This window comes from Apodemus sylvaticus, chromosome 6 (assembly GCF_947179515.1).
Source record: "Apodemus sylvaticus chromosome 6, mApoSyl1.1, whole genome shotgun sequence".
NCBI lineage: Eukaryota > Metazoa > Chordata > Mammalia > Rodentia > Muridae > Apodemus > Apodemus sylvaticus.
In genome coordinates, this window is record NC_067477.1 from 88,663,317 (window position 1) to 88,678,042 (window position 14,726).

Consider the following 14,726-nt stretch of genomic DNA (forward strand, 5'->3'; position numbering starts at 1 on the left):
TGCTTCCTAAATGCGGGAATTTAAGGGCCTGCACCATTATGCCCAGCTCAGCATGCAGGATTCTAAGAAATACCTTATGACTCTATATATGAAATATCTATCACATTTAAAACATGCAACTATAGAGAAAACTGAAACTCTCAAGTATAACAAGTAAACATAATATTCACTAAACAGAACCTCACAAGCATGAGAGACTGTTCTACATTACTTCTACAAATATAGGATTTGTTTTAAAAAAAAGACTAGAAAGGGTTCTGAAAACAGACAGAAAAGAAACAAACTTTAAAACTATGAGGCACAGTAGTAAGTCACGGAGGGCTAGCACAAGAACACATCATTTATATAGGTGCTGTCTATATAAGTTACCAGCTCTATTCAGTTCTCTGTTCTAGTAATGTAGCATTCAAATCAAATTTTAACTTAACACCTATGGCTAAGAATGATTTCAAACCACAACATAGGTAGACTCCAGATAACCCCATTAAAAATGGGGTACAGAGCTAAACAAAGAATTTTCACCTGAGGAATATTGAATGGCGGAGAAGCACCTAAAGAAATGTTCAACATCCTTAGTCATCAGGGAAATGCAAATCAAAACAACCCTAAGATTTCACCTCATACCAGTCACAAAGGGTAAGATCAAAAACTCAGGAGAAAACAGATGCTGTTGAGGATGTGGAGAAAGAGGAACACTCCTCCACTACTGGTGGGGTTGAAAGCTGGTACAACCACTCTGGAAATCAGTCTGGCAGTTACTCAGAAAACTGGGCATGATACTTCCAGAGGAACCCGCTATACCACTCCTGGGCATACCCAGAGGATTCCCCAGCATGTAATAAGGACATGTGTTCCACTATATTCATAGCAGCCTTATTTATAATAGCCAAAAGCTGGCAAGAACCCAGATATCCCTCAACGAAGGGATGGATACAGAAAATGTGGTAATTACACAATGGAGTACTATTCAGCCATTAAAAACAACAAATTCCTGAAATTCTTAGACAAATGGATGGAACTGGAGAATATCATCCTAAGTGAGGTAACCCAATTACAAAAGAACACTCATGGTATGTACTCACTGATAAGTGGATATTAGCCTAGAAGCTTGGAATACCCAAGACACAATTTACATATCAAGCAATGCTCAAGAAGAAGGAAGGAGTGGCCCCTGGTTCTGGAAAGGCTCAGTGCAGCAATGTAGGGGAATACCAGGACAGGGAAGTGGGAAGGGTTTGATTGGGGAACAGGAGGAGGGAAGCTGGTTTATGGGACTTTCAGGGTGGGGGGATGCAGGAAAAGGGAAATTATTTGAAATGTGAATAAAGAATATATCGAATAAAAAAAATAAGTTTGTTTCCTTGTTTTCTTTCTTTCAAGCTCTACTAGATCATAATGTAAGCTTCTATATAAAATATGATGAATCAGCCTGTCCCCATTTTTGGCTTAAAAGCCATTTTATACTAAGATAAACTAGGTTCATTCTTGCTGGTTATTAAATCTGTTTTTCAAAAATTGGGCTATTACCTTGCCCATAACCTTAACTACAAATGGTTTGTACTGTGGTTCCAGAAAATGACAGCTATGTCTTTGTTTCAAAAACTTATTACAACCATCTTGCAACTGTATCTCCGTTTTTATGTTTTTTTATCTTTGTTTTAATCTTGTATGATTACCTATTTTTGTAACTCCCTATTGCTATGCCTATCTTATGAATACCTTGCAGTCATGTCCTTGTTTCAAAAGGCCCTCCCTTATAGCTAACTTGTTACACTTATCTGCTCCTGTATCCCTGCCTAATTTGCCTGCCAAATCCTCCATTTGGTAACCCTCAGCAATAAAAACCTTCTTCACATCCAATGTTGATCTCCTGAACCCCACTTTTAGAGAAGTAGCCTGTGTACACACATTTTAAGAAGCATGCTTTAATTAATTACTTGAATGAATTAACGTGGCCATGATGATTTGGGTCAGTGGTCTTTCATTTGCATATTTAGTATTAACAGATTGTCCAGGCAACAGCACACCAAGCCAACATGACACTAATATATTTTAAAATATATGTAAAACTTTATTTTCCTTTATCAAAAAATAAGAAAGATCTTAAAAGAAAATTCAATAATATGCTTACCTTTCGAGCAAAATCACCCTTCCCTTTACTGTAGGCTTTGTTCTCAAGGAAATCATAGACACAGTGAGCCAATGCTGGGGATGCCTTCATCATTTCAGGAGTCAAGAGTAACTAATAGGGAAAAGAAGAAATATTAAGATGGTAAGATAGCATTGATTATAATTCCACTTTATAAAATGTCTGGCTCTACAGCTTAGCCATATTAGGAACTGTACTGTTGATATACTGCTAAAGTTTAAGAGTAATGAACACAGGATTTTATGATATATATAAATAGAAACTTTCAAGTGTTATAAAAAAGGTCCAAAACATATTGCTTTCACAAATGCAAGTGAACTTAATATAGTTGCTTCTAAGCCAAAAGTGGTGACATACTGAGTGCAGGAGCTAGAAGTACAAGAGAGCCAGTCACCCTTAGAAATAAACTTACAGTGGCACAATTGGGAAAAGTCATTTTATCAATTGTACAAACATTAACTGTTAGGGATCTTAATAAAACTAAAACTCAGTAATTTTGAAGTGTTTAACAAGTTTTATAAATGGGCTGGAGAGATAGCTCAGCAGTTAAGAGCACCAACTGCTCTTCTGAAAGTCCTGAGTTCAAATCCCAGCAACCTCATGGTGGCTCACAACCATCTGTAAAAAGATCTGACTCCCTCTTATGGAGTGTCTGAAGACAGCTACAGTATACTTACATATAATACATAAATAAATCTTTAAAAAAAAAAACCAAGTTTTATAAATGCAGCAGTTTCCAGCTACGTAAAAATGAAGTGACAGCCAGCTGTTCTTCCTTCTTCTGGCCTTTCAATATACAGAAGCAAATTACAACTATTACAATTGTTCAAATCTGCTTTGTTAGAAAAAGAAAACAAAAACAAACAAAAAACCCAGCTACCAACCACAGATATAAATCCATGGTCTCAACAGGTGGCTTCCTGCTGCAGTCTGCTGATGACTTCTGCAGAATACAGGAAGCTAAAGTATGGACCACTGTGAACTGGGATGACATCTTTCTAAATTATGCAAAAACATTATAGACCACTAACTGGGATGAACTGAAAAGGTTCACTACTCTACCTGGGTTTTGGGTATTCAGGTGTAAACTGCATCTCTAGGCATTTGACTAGCCTACACAATATGTAAATTGTAAAATATGTTCTTTCCTCTGAGAAAATTTTATGACTAAGATGATGAACCCAGGAAATATCTTCAGCTTCATTTCTCTCTTGAACTATTCTGCGAACAAAATTGTGCTAGGTTCTGTGGTAACCTAAAAAGCTGTTTATTATGTATTAAATTATAAGCATTTAACTGCTGGGTACACCATACTATGTAACTAGTTATAATAATCTGAAACACATATTACGCATAGTCATCTAAACACAAGCAAAAGTCTTGAATACTTAGTCCAAGTTTAACATTAAATACAGAAACAATAAACTACTTAAAAGACTACATGTCACATTTGATCCACTACTAAAAGTTATTCATTCACAATTACAACTAACCACAATGTTCAGTTGTATTGTTCTCACTGCTAATAAGGCTAGATATGGTGGTACAGGGCCACAGGCATGCCACATGCATGCTGCACCAAACAATAATTCAATAAAGACATCTACTCTACTCATGTGCTGTGATAAATGAACTCTACAGGCAATACTCAAACGACCTTACCTGCAAATAGGCATTTAAATCCTTTTTCCTCTTTTCTAAAAAATCTCTATCCATATTGTTAAACGTCTTTTTACCAGGAAGCTTCAATATGCTTGATAGATTTTCAAACTAGAAGACAAAATACATTCAATACTTCTCTTTTTAAGAGAAATAATCTCCACATAACAATTTCTCTACATGTCGAAGTATCTTCAGATAATTTGGGACTATATTTTCTTAACAATATATATTAAACAAAATATCACAATTACATTGCCTATAAAGGCCAAACTACAGTTACCCCTTTTTATCATAAAAAAAAAAACTGGCAATGGAGAATAAAGGTGGATATCTGATGAAAATGGGCATTGAGCCATATTGAGTTTCATTTTGGTGTTCTAATTTTCAGATTAATTGAAGTTCTTAGTAAAGCAGTTATACTTTTCTAGCAATCATTTCATTAAGAGAGTATTAAGAAAAATTTTAATCAAAGTTCAGACATCATGGCTTATCTAAGAGACTATTTTACTATTAGTGACTATAAAATAATCACTGTAATATATATCTTTAAAAAGCAAACAGACAAATTACCAATTATAGGCAGGAGCTGCATTACAACTCTGCATATACTTAAAATAAATATTAATAACCTTTCCTAACAATCATAAGAAGAGTAAAATCATAAATTACACTATGAAAAAGACCCAAGAGTCATAGTCATATTATTTTTTTTTCTGTGTAATGTAAAAAATACAGAGCAATATAGCTGTCTAGACTTTGCAGACTTAACATTAGGTGCAACCATGATAGTAATCTATTATACCTTCTCAAGCACAAGGTGTTACTATATCTATTGCTAGAATGACCTAGCATAAGGCCTGGCCAACAGTCAGTACCTGAAACTTTAGGCAGTCTCTTCCCTCTTTTCATATTACATATACTGAGGCAAGCAAAGTTTGTCTTTTTTTAAATCCTGTCTTTAAAATACACTATGTCTATGAAGAAGACCAATTCCTGCTACAGATAACAGAGAGAGGAAGATGGAGAGAGAGGGAAAGAGAGGGAAAGAATATATGAGGCTCAGAATCATTTCCATCCCAAACTGGAAGATTCTGACAATTAAATGCAGTGAAAAATCTAATGGTTGTTCAGAATGAAAACGTGAACAAATTCATTACACAGCATATATATAGAATAATATTCTGCTTCAATCATTATCAAGAAGAAAAAGCAGATGGGGCAAAACATTGAAATTATTTAGTAGTGATAACTCACAAACTCACTATAAATAAAATAAATAAAGCCAGAAGGCACAGTCTTCATTGAATACAGTATGCAAAATTGTTTCTGGGACATTTATGAAAACCTAAAAAAAATTACCCTTTGTGGAAGTCAACATTCTATGTTGTTTCCAAAGATACATGCTTTCCTAAAATATTACTTATGCATATGACTCTAAAAATGACCACTCATTTTTTTTTTCAGAGTGCACAGTATATCCTTTCTTACCAAAGAACAGGGATCTGAACTGCATTTCTCCAAATTCACATGTGGAAGGCCTTACTTTATACTGTAAGATTATTTAAGGGTCTTTTAAAAAGTAATTAAATTAATCCAAGGGTTTTGGGTTAGGCTGTCAGTCAGCCTGACTCTGTGCTACACCAGGAATGCATACATACAGGTAAGAGGCCATTTTCTTGTCTCAAACAACTGAGAAGCCTTTGAGAAGCCAAACTTTTAACACCTGATTTTAAGACTTTCAGCTTTTGGCATTGCATCAAGTTTAGTTTCTTAATAATCCACTAAAACTTTGATGAAGTAGGTTTGAAATTATGTTAAGAAAAATTCAAAATGTGTTAATACTCAAACACATAAGATTCTTATTCATTTGAATCATGAATATTTAATATCATCATTGGCATCAGTGTGTTTGTGCACTTATATCAACTTTAAAAAGGGAAACAGAAATGTACAGTATCCACACAAATGTATGTATAGTCTGCCTATACTGGTATACTGTTATTTTCCTAGAACTGAGAAGAGTCAGGCACACAGGAAAAACTTAATAATAAAAATTTTCAAAGAAATGATTGGGCAGTTCAGGCCATTTTAAAATGCATAGACACATCTTGTATTTAATCATTTTAATGCTATTAGTTTATCTTACTCTGGCTGCAGAATATTTTAATGAGATTATCATGATACTAACCATATTTTTCTGAATATAGTAAGTGAAAAGGATATTTTCTGATTTCTACAGTATATGTCATTGAAATCTAATCATGTGGTATCTTTTTTTAGTAACTTGATACCACTTATACAACTAGAATTTTGAATCAATCAAGACTTTCAAGAGTAAATATAAGCTTAACAGATTACCTTTCCCATCTTATCTGCTTTTGTTTTCTTCTAAGGAGAAGAAAAACGTTCTCATCAAAAATAGAAACAATTTCTTTTCATTTAATTTAAAAAATCTTTATACTTACTTCTATAAAACAAGATTGAATTCAGTAAGAATTTAAAACAGTATTTGGTTAGTGTCAGGTGCCTTTTAGACTGTGGTTCAAAATAACTCAAGCAAAGGGTCCAGGTTTAACAACACTGCTGGATGGAAATATCATTCAAAATAACCAGAGCTTTGACTTATGCCTCCAAAACCCACCACTGTGTTCAGATGAGATAGAGCAGGCTCCTTACCTGCTGCAAAGCAACTCCTCAAAGCACAGCCTCTCCCTCCATTCCCCTCCACCCACTTTTTTCTCACAGATCAGAAATATACATTCATTTAACTTTTCCAATTGAATTACCATTGGTGGTTTGTTGTTACTCCACAATGAATTAGACTGATTCAAGTTTCCACATCTCATTTAGTGGATCACTGCTCAAAATCATGCCCCCAATTATGCCAAATACATAAAATATCAACACCTTTATATAATGTGAGCATCCTTAGAGAAATGTAGACTCAAAGCTGAAGCAAGACACAGTGTAAAGGCCACAGCTTGGCCATGAGCTTTACAAACCTCATTACCTGCTCAGTGATTCTCATGTGGAAGTCATGGAAGTCACTGTACCGCCGATAGGTCTTCCACATCTCCTCAGTGTTTAGGTTGCGCCGGTGTACAGTGATGGCATACAGTGCGTATGTCTTGCCATGATCATTACAAACGCCTGCCACAGCATATGGGTCATAGTCAGCATATACTAGTCATTTCAAACAAAATGAAGAGGAACAAGACACAAAAAGGAAGGAGATGAAGAACAAAAACAAACAAACAAAAAAAAAGACAACATGAAATGAAGAATTTGAAATGACAGACTAAGACAAAAGAACAGCAGCAAAGGATAAAACAGATTCCTACCCTCTGTGCACACATGCTTATGGCGTTACAAATGACGACTACAACATAAAACATCCCACCCCATGAATTAGTGTCTGCATCGGATTCTCTTTCCAAGAGCTTTTATTCATTATCAAGGATGCTGCCACAGTACTATTCAGAATGAAACAGTACAGTCTCCTAAATTTCATATACCAGGAACCCCAGAAACCAAACAATAAGCTTTTACCATTCCTTTATATTTAACTAAGACCTGTTCAACTAAACAACAACAAAACAGCCACAGGGTGAAGTTTATCTCCTGGTAATTCTGTTCTCAGATAACACAGAACAATTCACAAGTGTACTTTATGCTGGATTTAGCAACAGCAGGAGAAAAAAAAGTTTTTCCACACACCATACAAGCCAGGGAGCCTTTTAAAAGTGAAATCTGTTCTGTTTCTGATCTTGCTATTCTTAGATAAAGAAAAGAACTCTGAATTATGGTTCTTGTCTTTGTAAGTAATTTCACTCTTCGTAACTGTAATTCTGGTACATTATGTAAATATCTAATATGCAGAATATCTGATACTTGACTCCTGTTGGCACTGTGACCCACAGGTTGAGAACCACTGCTCCAGGTGTCCAAAACCTTGTTGCTTCCTTTTTATATCTACCAAGTGGGCATATGCATGTAGAGGAGCAAGCATGTGAGCATGTGTGTATATGTATGTAGAGGAACAAGCATGTGAGCATGTGTGTATATGCATGTAGAGGAACAAGCATGTGAGCATGTGTGTATATGCATGTAGAGGAGCAAGCATGTGAGCATGTGTGTATATGCAGGTAGAATAACACAACATTCCCAGTCTCTCAACAGAACCTGTAGGTATCCACACAGAATTAACTAGACTAGCTAACTAGCAAGCCTCAGGGCACTCCTGTCTCTACCTGCCCTGGTTTACAGGGGCAGGCTGAAGAGCTGGAACCGTACGTGGATGCTGGGGATCTCAATTCGGACACTACCAACTGAGATATCACGCTTCCTTAAAGCTGAGGGCACCTACATACTTCGTCCTTCAGCCACTTGACCCTCCTGCCATGTGTGGCAGACATCATGGCGCTTAACCCCTCAAGGTCCTAAATCAGGCATTCACTTCAATCACTGTAGTTTTTTTATTTTACATTTTTATTGGTTCTTTCCATGTTTGTCTTAGAATTTATTCTTCTAATTTTCAACATCTTTCATACTATTAAGATTGTCATTTTTGAGAAATCAGAAATGATTTCTCAACTTTCCCTTACTGTAACTCTTATTTCTTCCTGAAGCTTTCTCAAATTCACTTTCCACCTTAGCCATTTGAGTGTTCTGTACTTATGAAAGGACACACCAGGACCGCTGTTCCTACTGTATGCATTTTTCACACAGTCAGTTCTCCTAGAATCAGCCAACTGAGTGAGCATCAAAAGGCAGGTGTAACACACATTTATCTATCCACAGTGGATTCAATAAAGTACACTTGATAGCCACCAAAAAAAAAGTAGTTTTAAATGTGCTTGTACTAATATAATATATACAAACTCTTTTTTTTTCTTTTCTTATTCTCTAGTTAATATATATTCCCTAGTCATCAGTTGTTTATACAATATCTCATTGCATTGGATTATATAACCATTCAAGAGATGATTCAAAGTATATGGGAAGATATGCATAGGTCACATATACTCCATTACTTTATGTAAAAAAAAAAATAGCACTTTTGCTATCTGAAGAGGTTTGCAAATTCATAGCCCATTACTTCTGAAGAGAAATTGTACTACATGTCTGGATTGAGACCATGGGTTACATTATAACTAGGGACAGTAAACTTCAGTTACACTCAGTAGACACAAACTGAGGTTTGCCTTTCTGTGGATATTGGATACAGTTCCCTACTGTGGTCCTCATAGTCCTAGGTCTTTACATCTGAATCTAAAAGTTTCCTAGCTCTTGCCTCAGAGCAACCTGTCCTTTATGATACTAAGTTATAAGAAAAGAACACAGTTCTGCTTTTTCTAAACCTGACTGCAAGAGAGTGGTCTTCCTGTTTCCTAGAGGAAGGCCTCTAGGCTTCACTGCTCCTTCACTTCCCAGAGCTTGCTTCTCCTCATGACCTATGGTGCCTGGATACTGCGTCAGCTATTTTATAACACTGCCGTGTGGGAGGCACTGTGGCAGCTTAGACTATTATATTAGCCAAAAGTCTAAAAATGATACCATGATTGCAATGATCTATAATTGTAAACACAAAACGAGAAAAGGAGAGGTTTTAGAGCTAAATGTTGTTCTGTCTCCCAGTCACCCAGCAAAGCAGTTTCTATGTGCCGTCTTAGTAAATTATTTCAGTAACATAAAAAGTAGATGTCTATTTTTGTTTGGCCAATGATAATTATACTGATGATAATATTAGTAGTAAAAATACTTTGTTAATAATATTCTACACACACATTTTAGCTCTATTCACTGCTAACATTTTACCGGCAACTCTTTCATACAGAGTCAAGCAGAAAGAATTATACACACATTTTTATAAAGTTAAAAATTTAGCTTTTCTAAACATAGTTGACAGATCAATAAAGAAATGGCTTTATCAATTTTGATCAAGACATGTTTGGAAAAGGTAATATAGAAGCCAATTAAGTAGATCACCTAACTACTAATTAATAAGAACAAGGAGAATAACCAAGGAATAGAGATGAGACAGAGAATATATATTAATGTACTTTAAAAAAGAATCACCCAGATCTGTCACAAGTTGCTAGGGGAGGAGCCTCCCAGGTACATGTCCAACAGGAAAAGAAGGGAAGAGAATGTTTTCAAGTGCAGATAAAATTGACCTGATTTTAAACGAAGACAAGAAACTAATGTGCGTTATAAATTTTAAGAAGATTAAAAGACAGAACTGGAATATTTGTTTTAATAAGGCCAATGTTATTCTCAGAAGCCATATACGCATGGCTATGTAAAGAATTAATTTAACAATTTGAATCAACTTCAACTTCATCATGCTAATCACATATAGTTAGTCAATTATTTTTTAATGATGATTTTTTTTTTTTTATGAAAGAAGACACTAGAGATCATGGACCAATTTTGGACCCTCAGGGCACTGGACTATAGTTTTCATCTTCAGTAACAGAAATGTTAAGGGCATGAAATCATGAATCACTGTCTAGTTAGAAAAATTTTTAATAAGTACCCATATATGATGCCTGTCATACATAAGTAATTGCCAGTGCAATTAGATAGACCTATAGCTATCCCACAAGAAAGGCATTTTTAACCAGGTTCCTCTTGACAAATGAAGGAATTCTAGTAGGAACTTCACAGGAATTCATCTAACTGAAGCTACAGAGTAAGCGCTTGAAGACCAGTCATCTGTGTTCTTTACCCTACTATATGATGTTGCTTCCCCAGATTTTCTGTATGCTTGAATGAAAGAAAAGGCAACTTCATAAAAAAAAAAAAAAAACATTTTGCATTCTGCTTTCATGTCTTTAAAGAATAGTATATTGTTAAAAAATGAACAATAAAACAACTAGAAAATCAGAACTGCCTAAAAAGAGAAATATTAATACAAGAGACATGGACATGAATGACTTCTTCTACGTATAAAATTTAATATTCTTAAGAAATAAAGATTAATATATGATTATCTAATCCTTAAAATTAGAAGAAAAGCCACCAAAGAATGTGGAGACTTTTTCAAATCTTTAAAATTTATGGATGGAAAAAGTAAGCAATTACATCAAAAATTAAAGGGAAATTAAAGACCTCTCTACTTTAGTTGACAATGTGCTCTTGGGAGACTTCTCAAAGGAGAATAATAGGCATAGTCACTAAATTTAGAAGATGAAGAAACAACCAACAGATAACTTAGTCCAGAAGTCCAGCAGACAGAAGAGTGCAAGTTGCATCTCTAGCACCTTTGAGAATCACAAGAAAACAAAGCCGCTTTTAAAAATGCACATTATTTTAATACGTTTAATATTTTAATAAACTTATATATCAAAATCTCTTTTCACTACCTAAAATGTAAACTACGTGAAATTTAATTGATGCATGTAGCTATATAATTCAGCAAAAACAATTCTACACTCTGAGAACAGTGAGAGGCCAGGGAAGAAAACTGTAATTTCTTCTTTTTTTTTTTTAATTTTTTAAATTTATTTTCTATATTCTTTGTTTACATTCTAGAAGCCTTCCCTTTTCCCAGTTCCCACCCACCCCCCCCATATATTCCATAAGTCCTCTTCTCTCCATCCATTCTCCTGTCTTTCCCCCTCCCTTTTCTCTGTCCTAGTACTCCCCTACTATGCTGGATCAAGCCTTTCCAGGATTAGGGCCCTCTTCTTCCTTCTTCATGGGAATCATTTGATATGCTAATTGTATCTTCAGTATTCAGAGCTTCAGGGCTAATTAATATCCACTTATCAATGATTGCATTCCATGTGTATTCTTTTGTGAGTGCTTTACCTTGCTTAGGATATTTTCCAGTTCTATCCATTTGCCTAAAAAATTCATGAATTCATTGTTTTTAACTGCTGAATAGTACACCATTGTGTATATATACCACATTTTCTGTATCCATTCCTCCATTGAGGGATATCTGGGTTCTTTCCAGCTTCTGGCTATTATAAATAAGGCTGCTATGAACATAGTGTAGCATGTGTCCTTACTGCATGCTGGGGAATCCTCTGGGTATATACCCAGGAGAGGTATAGCAGGGTCTTCCAGAAGTGTCATGCCCGAAAACTGTAATTTCTAATACTCATTAACATTATTAAGTTGATGACCATGTTAATGATATTTTACATACTTATTTTTAATGATCTATCTATCTATCTATCTATCTATCTATCTATCTATCTATCTTTGCCTAGTGCAGAGAGTCCTAGGTTGCTCAATCCATTAAAATATAGGTGAGATTCTGAGAGGAATGTGTCCAATTACATCTACCCTTGGTATCTATGCCAACTCTTGAGTGCATGAAATCAAACACAAATCAAAGATCTCCATAAAAAAAAAGAGGTGGGAATTAGGAAATTGATTATCAGCAACATTCAAGCACAAAGAGGAAAAGACTGGCTTATAGAAGCATTTTTCAAATGTTAACAGGGGCAACCTTACAAAAGAAAAAAATCCCAATATACAAGCAACCAAACATTACAGGACTTAATGAAGAATATGACTCAAGAAAATGAAAAAAGAGAAAATATAATCATAAAACAAACAGAATGCAATAATGAATAAACGTAAAAATAACAGGGATACTACAACCCATATTTAGAAGTAGTGTTTTCTACAAAGTCTCTTACCAGTGTCTGAAATGTAGGCATGAAGTTGTACAGAATCATCAGAAGTCACACTTGAAAGGTCATCTAAAGACTATAAGAAAAAAATCAGGGAACAAAGTATTACAGGAAAAGTATTAAGAATTATAGCCAACATGTCCACAGTCATAGCGCTTCACACACCTTGTGAGTATGTGTCAACCACCCACCCTTTACTATGATGCTCTCATTACAGAGGGAGATCGGTAAGGAAGCCACATTCCTGGGGTCCTGGCACTTAGGAACCTTAGCACAGAGATATTATCTACTTTACATGCACATGTCTCATTATCTTGTCTCAGACCCCTAATACAATACTGAAAGTTATTAGTGTGACATCACTGAGTTAAATACAGTCATCTATTCGACACAAAGTCATTTTAATAGCCAATACATTCCACAAAGAAAACTAAAACAAGCATTTACTGACAACTAAAAAACACAAAGATAGCAAGATAAAATGGCATTAATACCAATTTCACAGACTTCAAGTCACTGACTTCCAATATGACTTTGATCTAGAGATTTCTGGATCTCTATTGTAAAAGCTCCTACTTCAGAGATGGAGCAAAAATCATATTTTACAGTTTAAACATTTGTATTAATACTATAAATATGAATATTACAATATTTATAAAGTTGGAATATTTAAAATATTGGTATATGATTCTATATATAAACAATTTCTTCCTAACAGTATTTTAGGAGATAACTTATTCAATGACAAGAGCAGATATGTAAGAGAAATAATGTGTTCATTATTGAACCCAACATCAATTATTACCAGTGGAGTTTATAGGCTAAAATCCTATCATTCTTAATTTTTAATCTAAATAATAAGATATTGCTATAAAATCCTGAATACAAATATTTTTTGTAATGACCAAAATTGTTTTGATGCATACTTTAAATACATATGTGGCAGTTTGAATAAGAATGTCCCCATGCACATATGCTTGTATGTTTAGCACCCAGTGGGTAAACTGTTTGGGAAGGAGCAGGAGGTGTGGCCTTACTAGAGGAAGTGTGTCTTTGGGGTAGGCTCCTAGGTTTCCAAAGCCCACAGCAGTCTCTTTGTCTGCAGACCAAGTTGTAGTCCTCAGCTACTTCTCCAGCACCACGTCTGCTTGTCTGATGCCCCAATTCCCCTCCATAATGCTAATGGACTAAACCAATGAAGCTAGCTAGAACCAAGCCCTCAAATGTTTTCTTCTTAGAGTTGACTTGATCATGGTGTTTCTTCATAGCAACACAACAGTACCTAAATTGAAAGCTATCCTAACAACTTAATATGTCTTTTGAAAGTAAAAGAGTGATTAAATTTTCAAAGATAATAAATGTATGAACATAATATATAAAAATGAGAAATTAAATTTCTTTTTTTTTTCTTTTAAAGATCTGGTCTCACTATCTAGGCATAGCTGGCAGGAAACTCACTATGTATATATTAAGCTGGCCTTGAGATCATAGAGATGCCCTGTGTCTGCCTCCAAAGTGCTAGGGTAAAGAAATCAATTCCTTACAAAATGTAATGCAGCTATGCAGGGGTGATCTAATCATATTTCTTAAAAATGAAAATTCAAAGTCACATATGCCTTATAAAGTTTATATTTCTTTAAAAGACACAACACTGTCTTTTCATTCTAAGGAATAAAAAGGTGTCTAATATCATTTATTTACATATATCAAAAACCTGTCAAATTATTTTCAACTTACTTTACCAATTAAAGTACCCATAACTAATACTTACCAAATTTATGCTTCCTGTAGGAGATCCATTAAAAGATTCTATAAAAGAAAACTACAACTTAATACATAGAAGCCAAAACAAAATCTAACAAATTGTATAAAGCTGTTGTTTAATGTAAAGTTTAAAAATCAATAACACAGGTCACGTATAATTAGAGCAACAGAATATAACTATTTTCCACTTATAAATATCTAACCTCTTAAATCTCCAAGCCAATTAGGCATTTAAATAAAAATATGCATATACCTGACAGGTGAAAACAAACTTATATTCAAGTACTAAGTAACAATGAGTAATCATTTTCACACTTCTTCTCATGTTCCATGACAGTGTTTAATGCAAGCAGCACAAGGCAAGAACTCAGAGGTGAAACCCTTTAGGTAACTGCAGAGACTAAGAAATGATATAAATAGTATCAGGCTTCAGTATGAGATACAAATACACTGGTTTTTAAAGTATCTAATAGTCTATTATTTCCTCAATGGGCTATTAG

General features: G+C 34.7%; 1 protein-coding gene across 3 annotated transcripts in view; it reads right to left on the reverse strand.

Annotated features, from left to right (window-relative positions):
• Positions 1-14,726, reverse strand: part of Snx13 (sorting nexin 13) — a 110,456-nt gene that overhangs the window by 25,305 nt on the left and 70,425 nt on the right. For 2 of the 3 annotated variants that reach the window (XM_052185934.1, XM_052185936.1), the window contains 5 exons: positions 14,234-14,271; positions 12,469-12,538; positions 6,822-6,994; positions 3,812-3,919; positions 2,132-2,242 (listed from right to left, as the gene is read on the reverse strand). In XM_052185934.1, coding sequence (XP_052041894.1) covers positions 2,132-2,242; positions 3,812-3,919; positions 6,822-6,994; positions 12,469-12,538; positions 14,234-14,271 — 500 coding nt within the window. The remainder of the gene's footprint in view (positions 1-2,131; positions 2,243-3,811; positions 3,920-6,821; positions 6,995-12,468; positions 12,539-14,233; positions 14,272-14,726) is intronic. The other variant, XM_052185935.1, reaches the window with a different exon arrangement.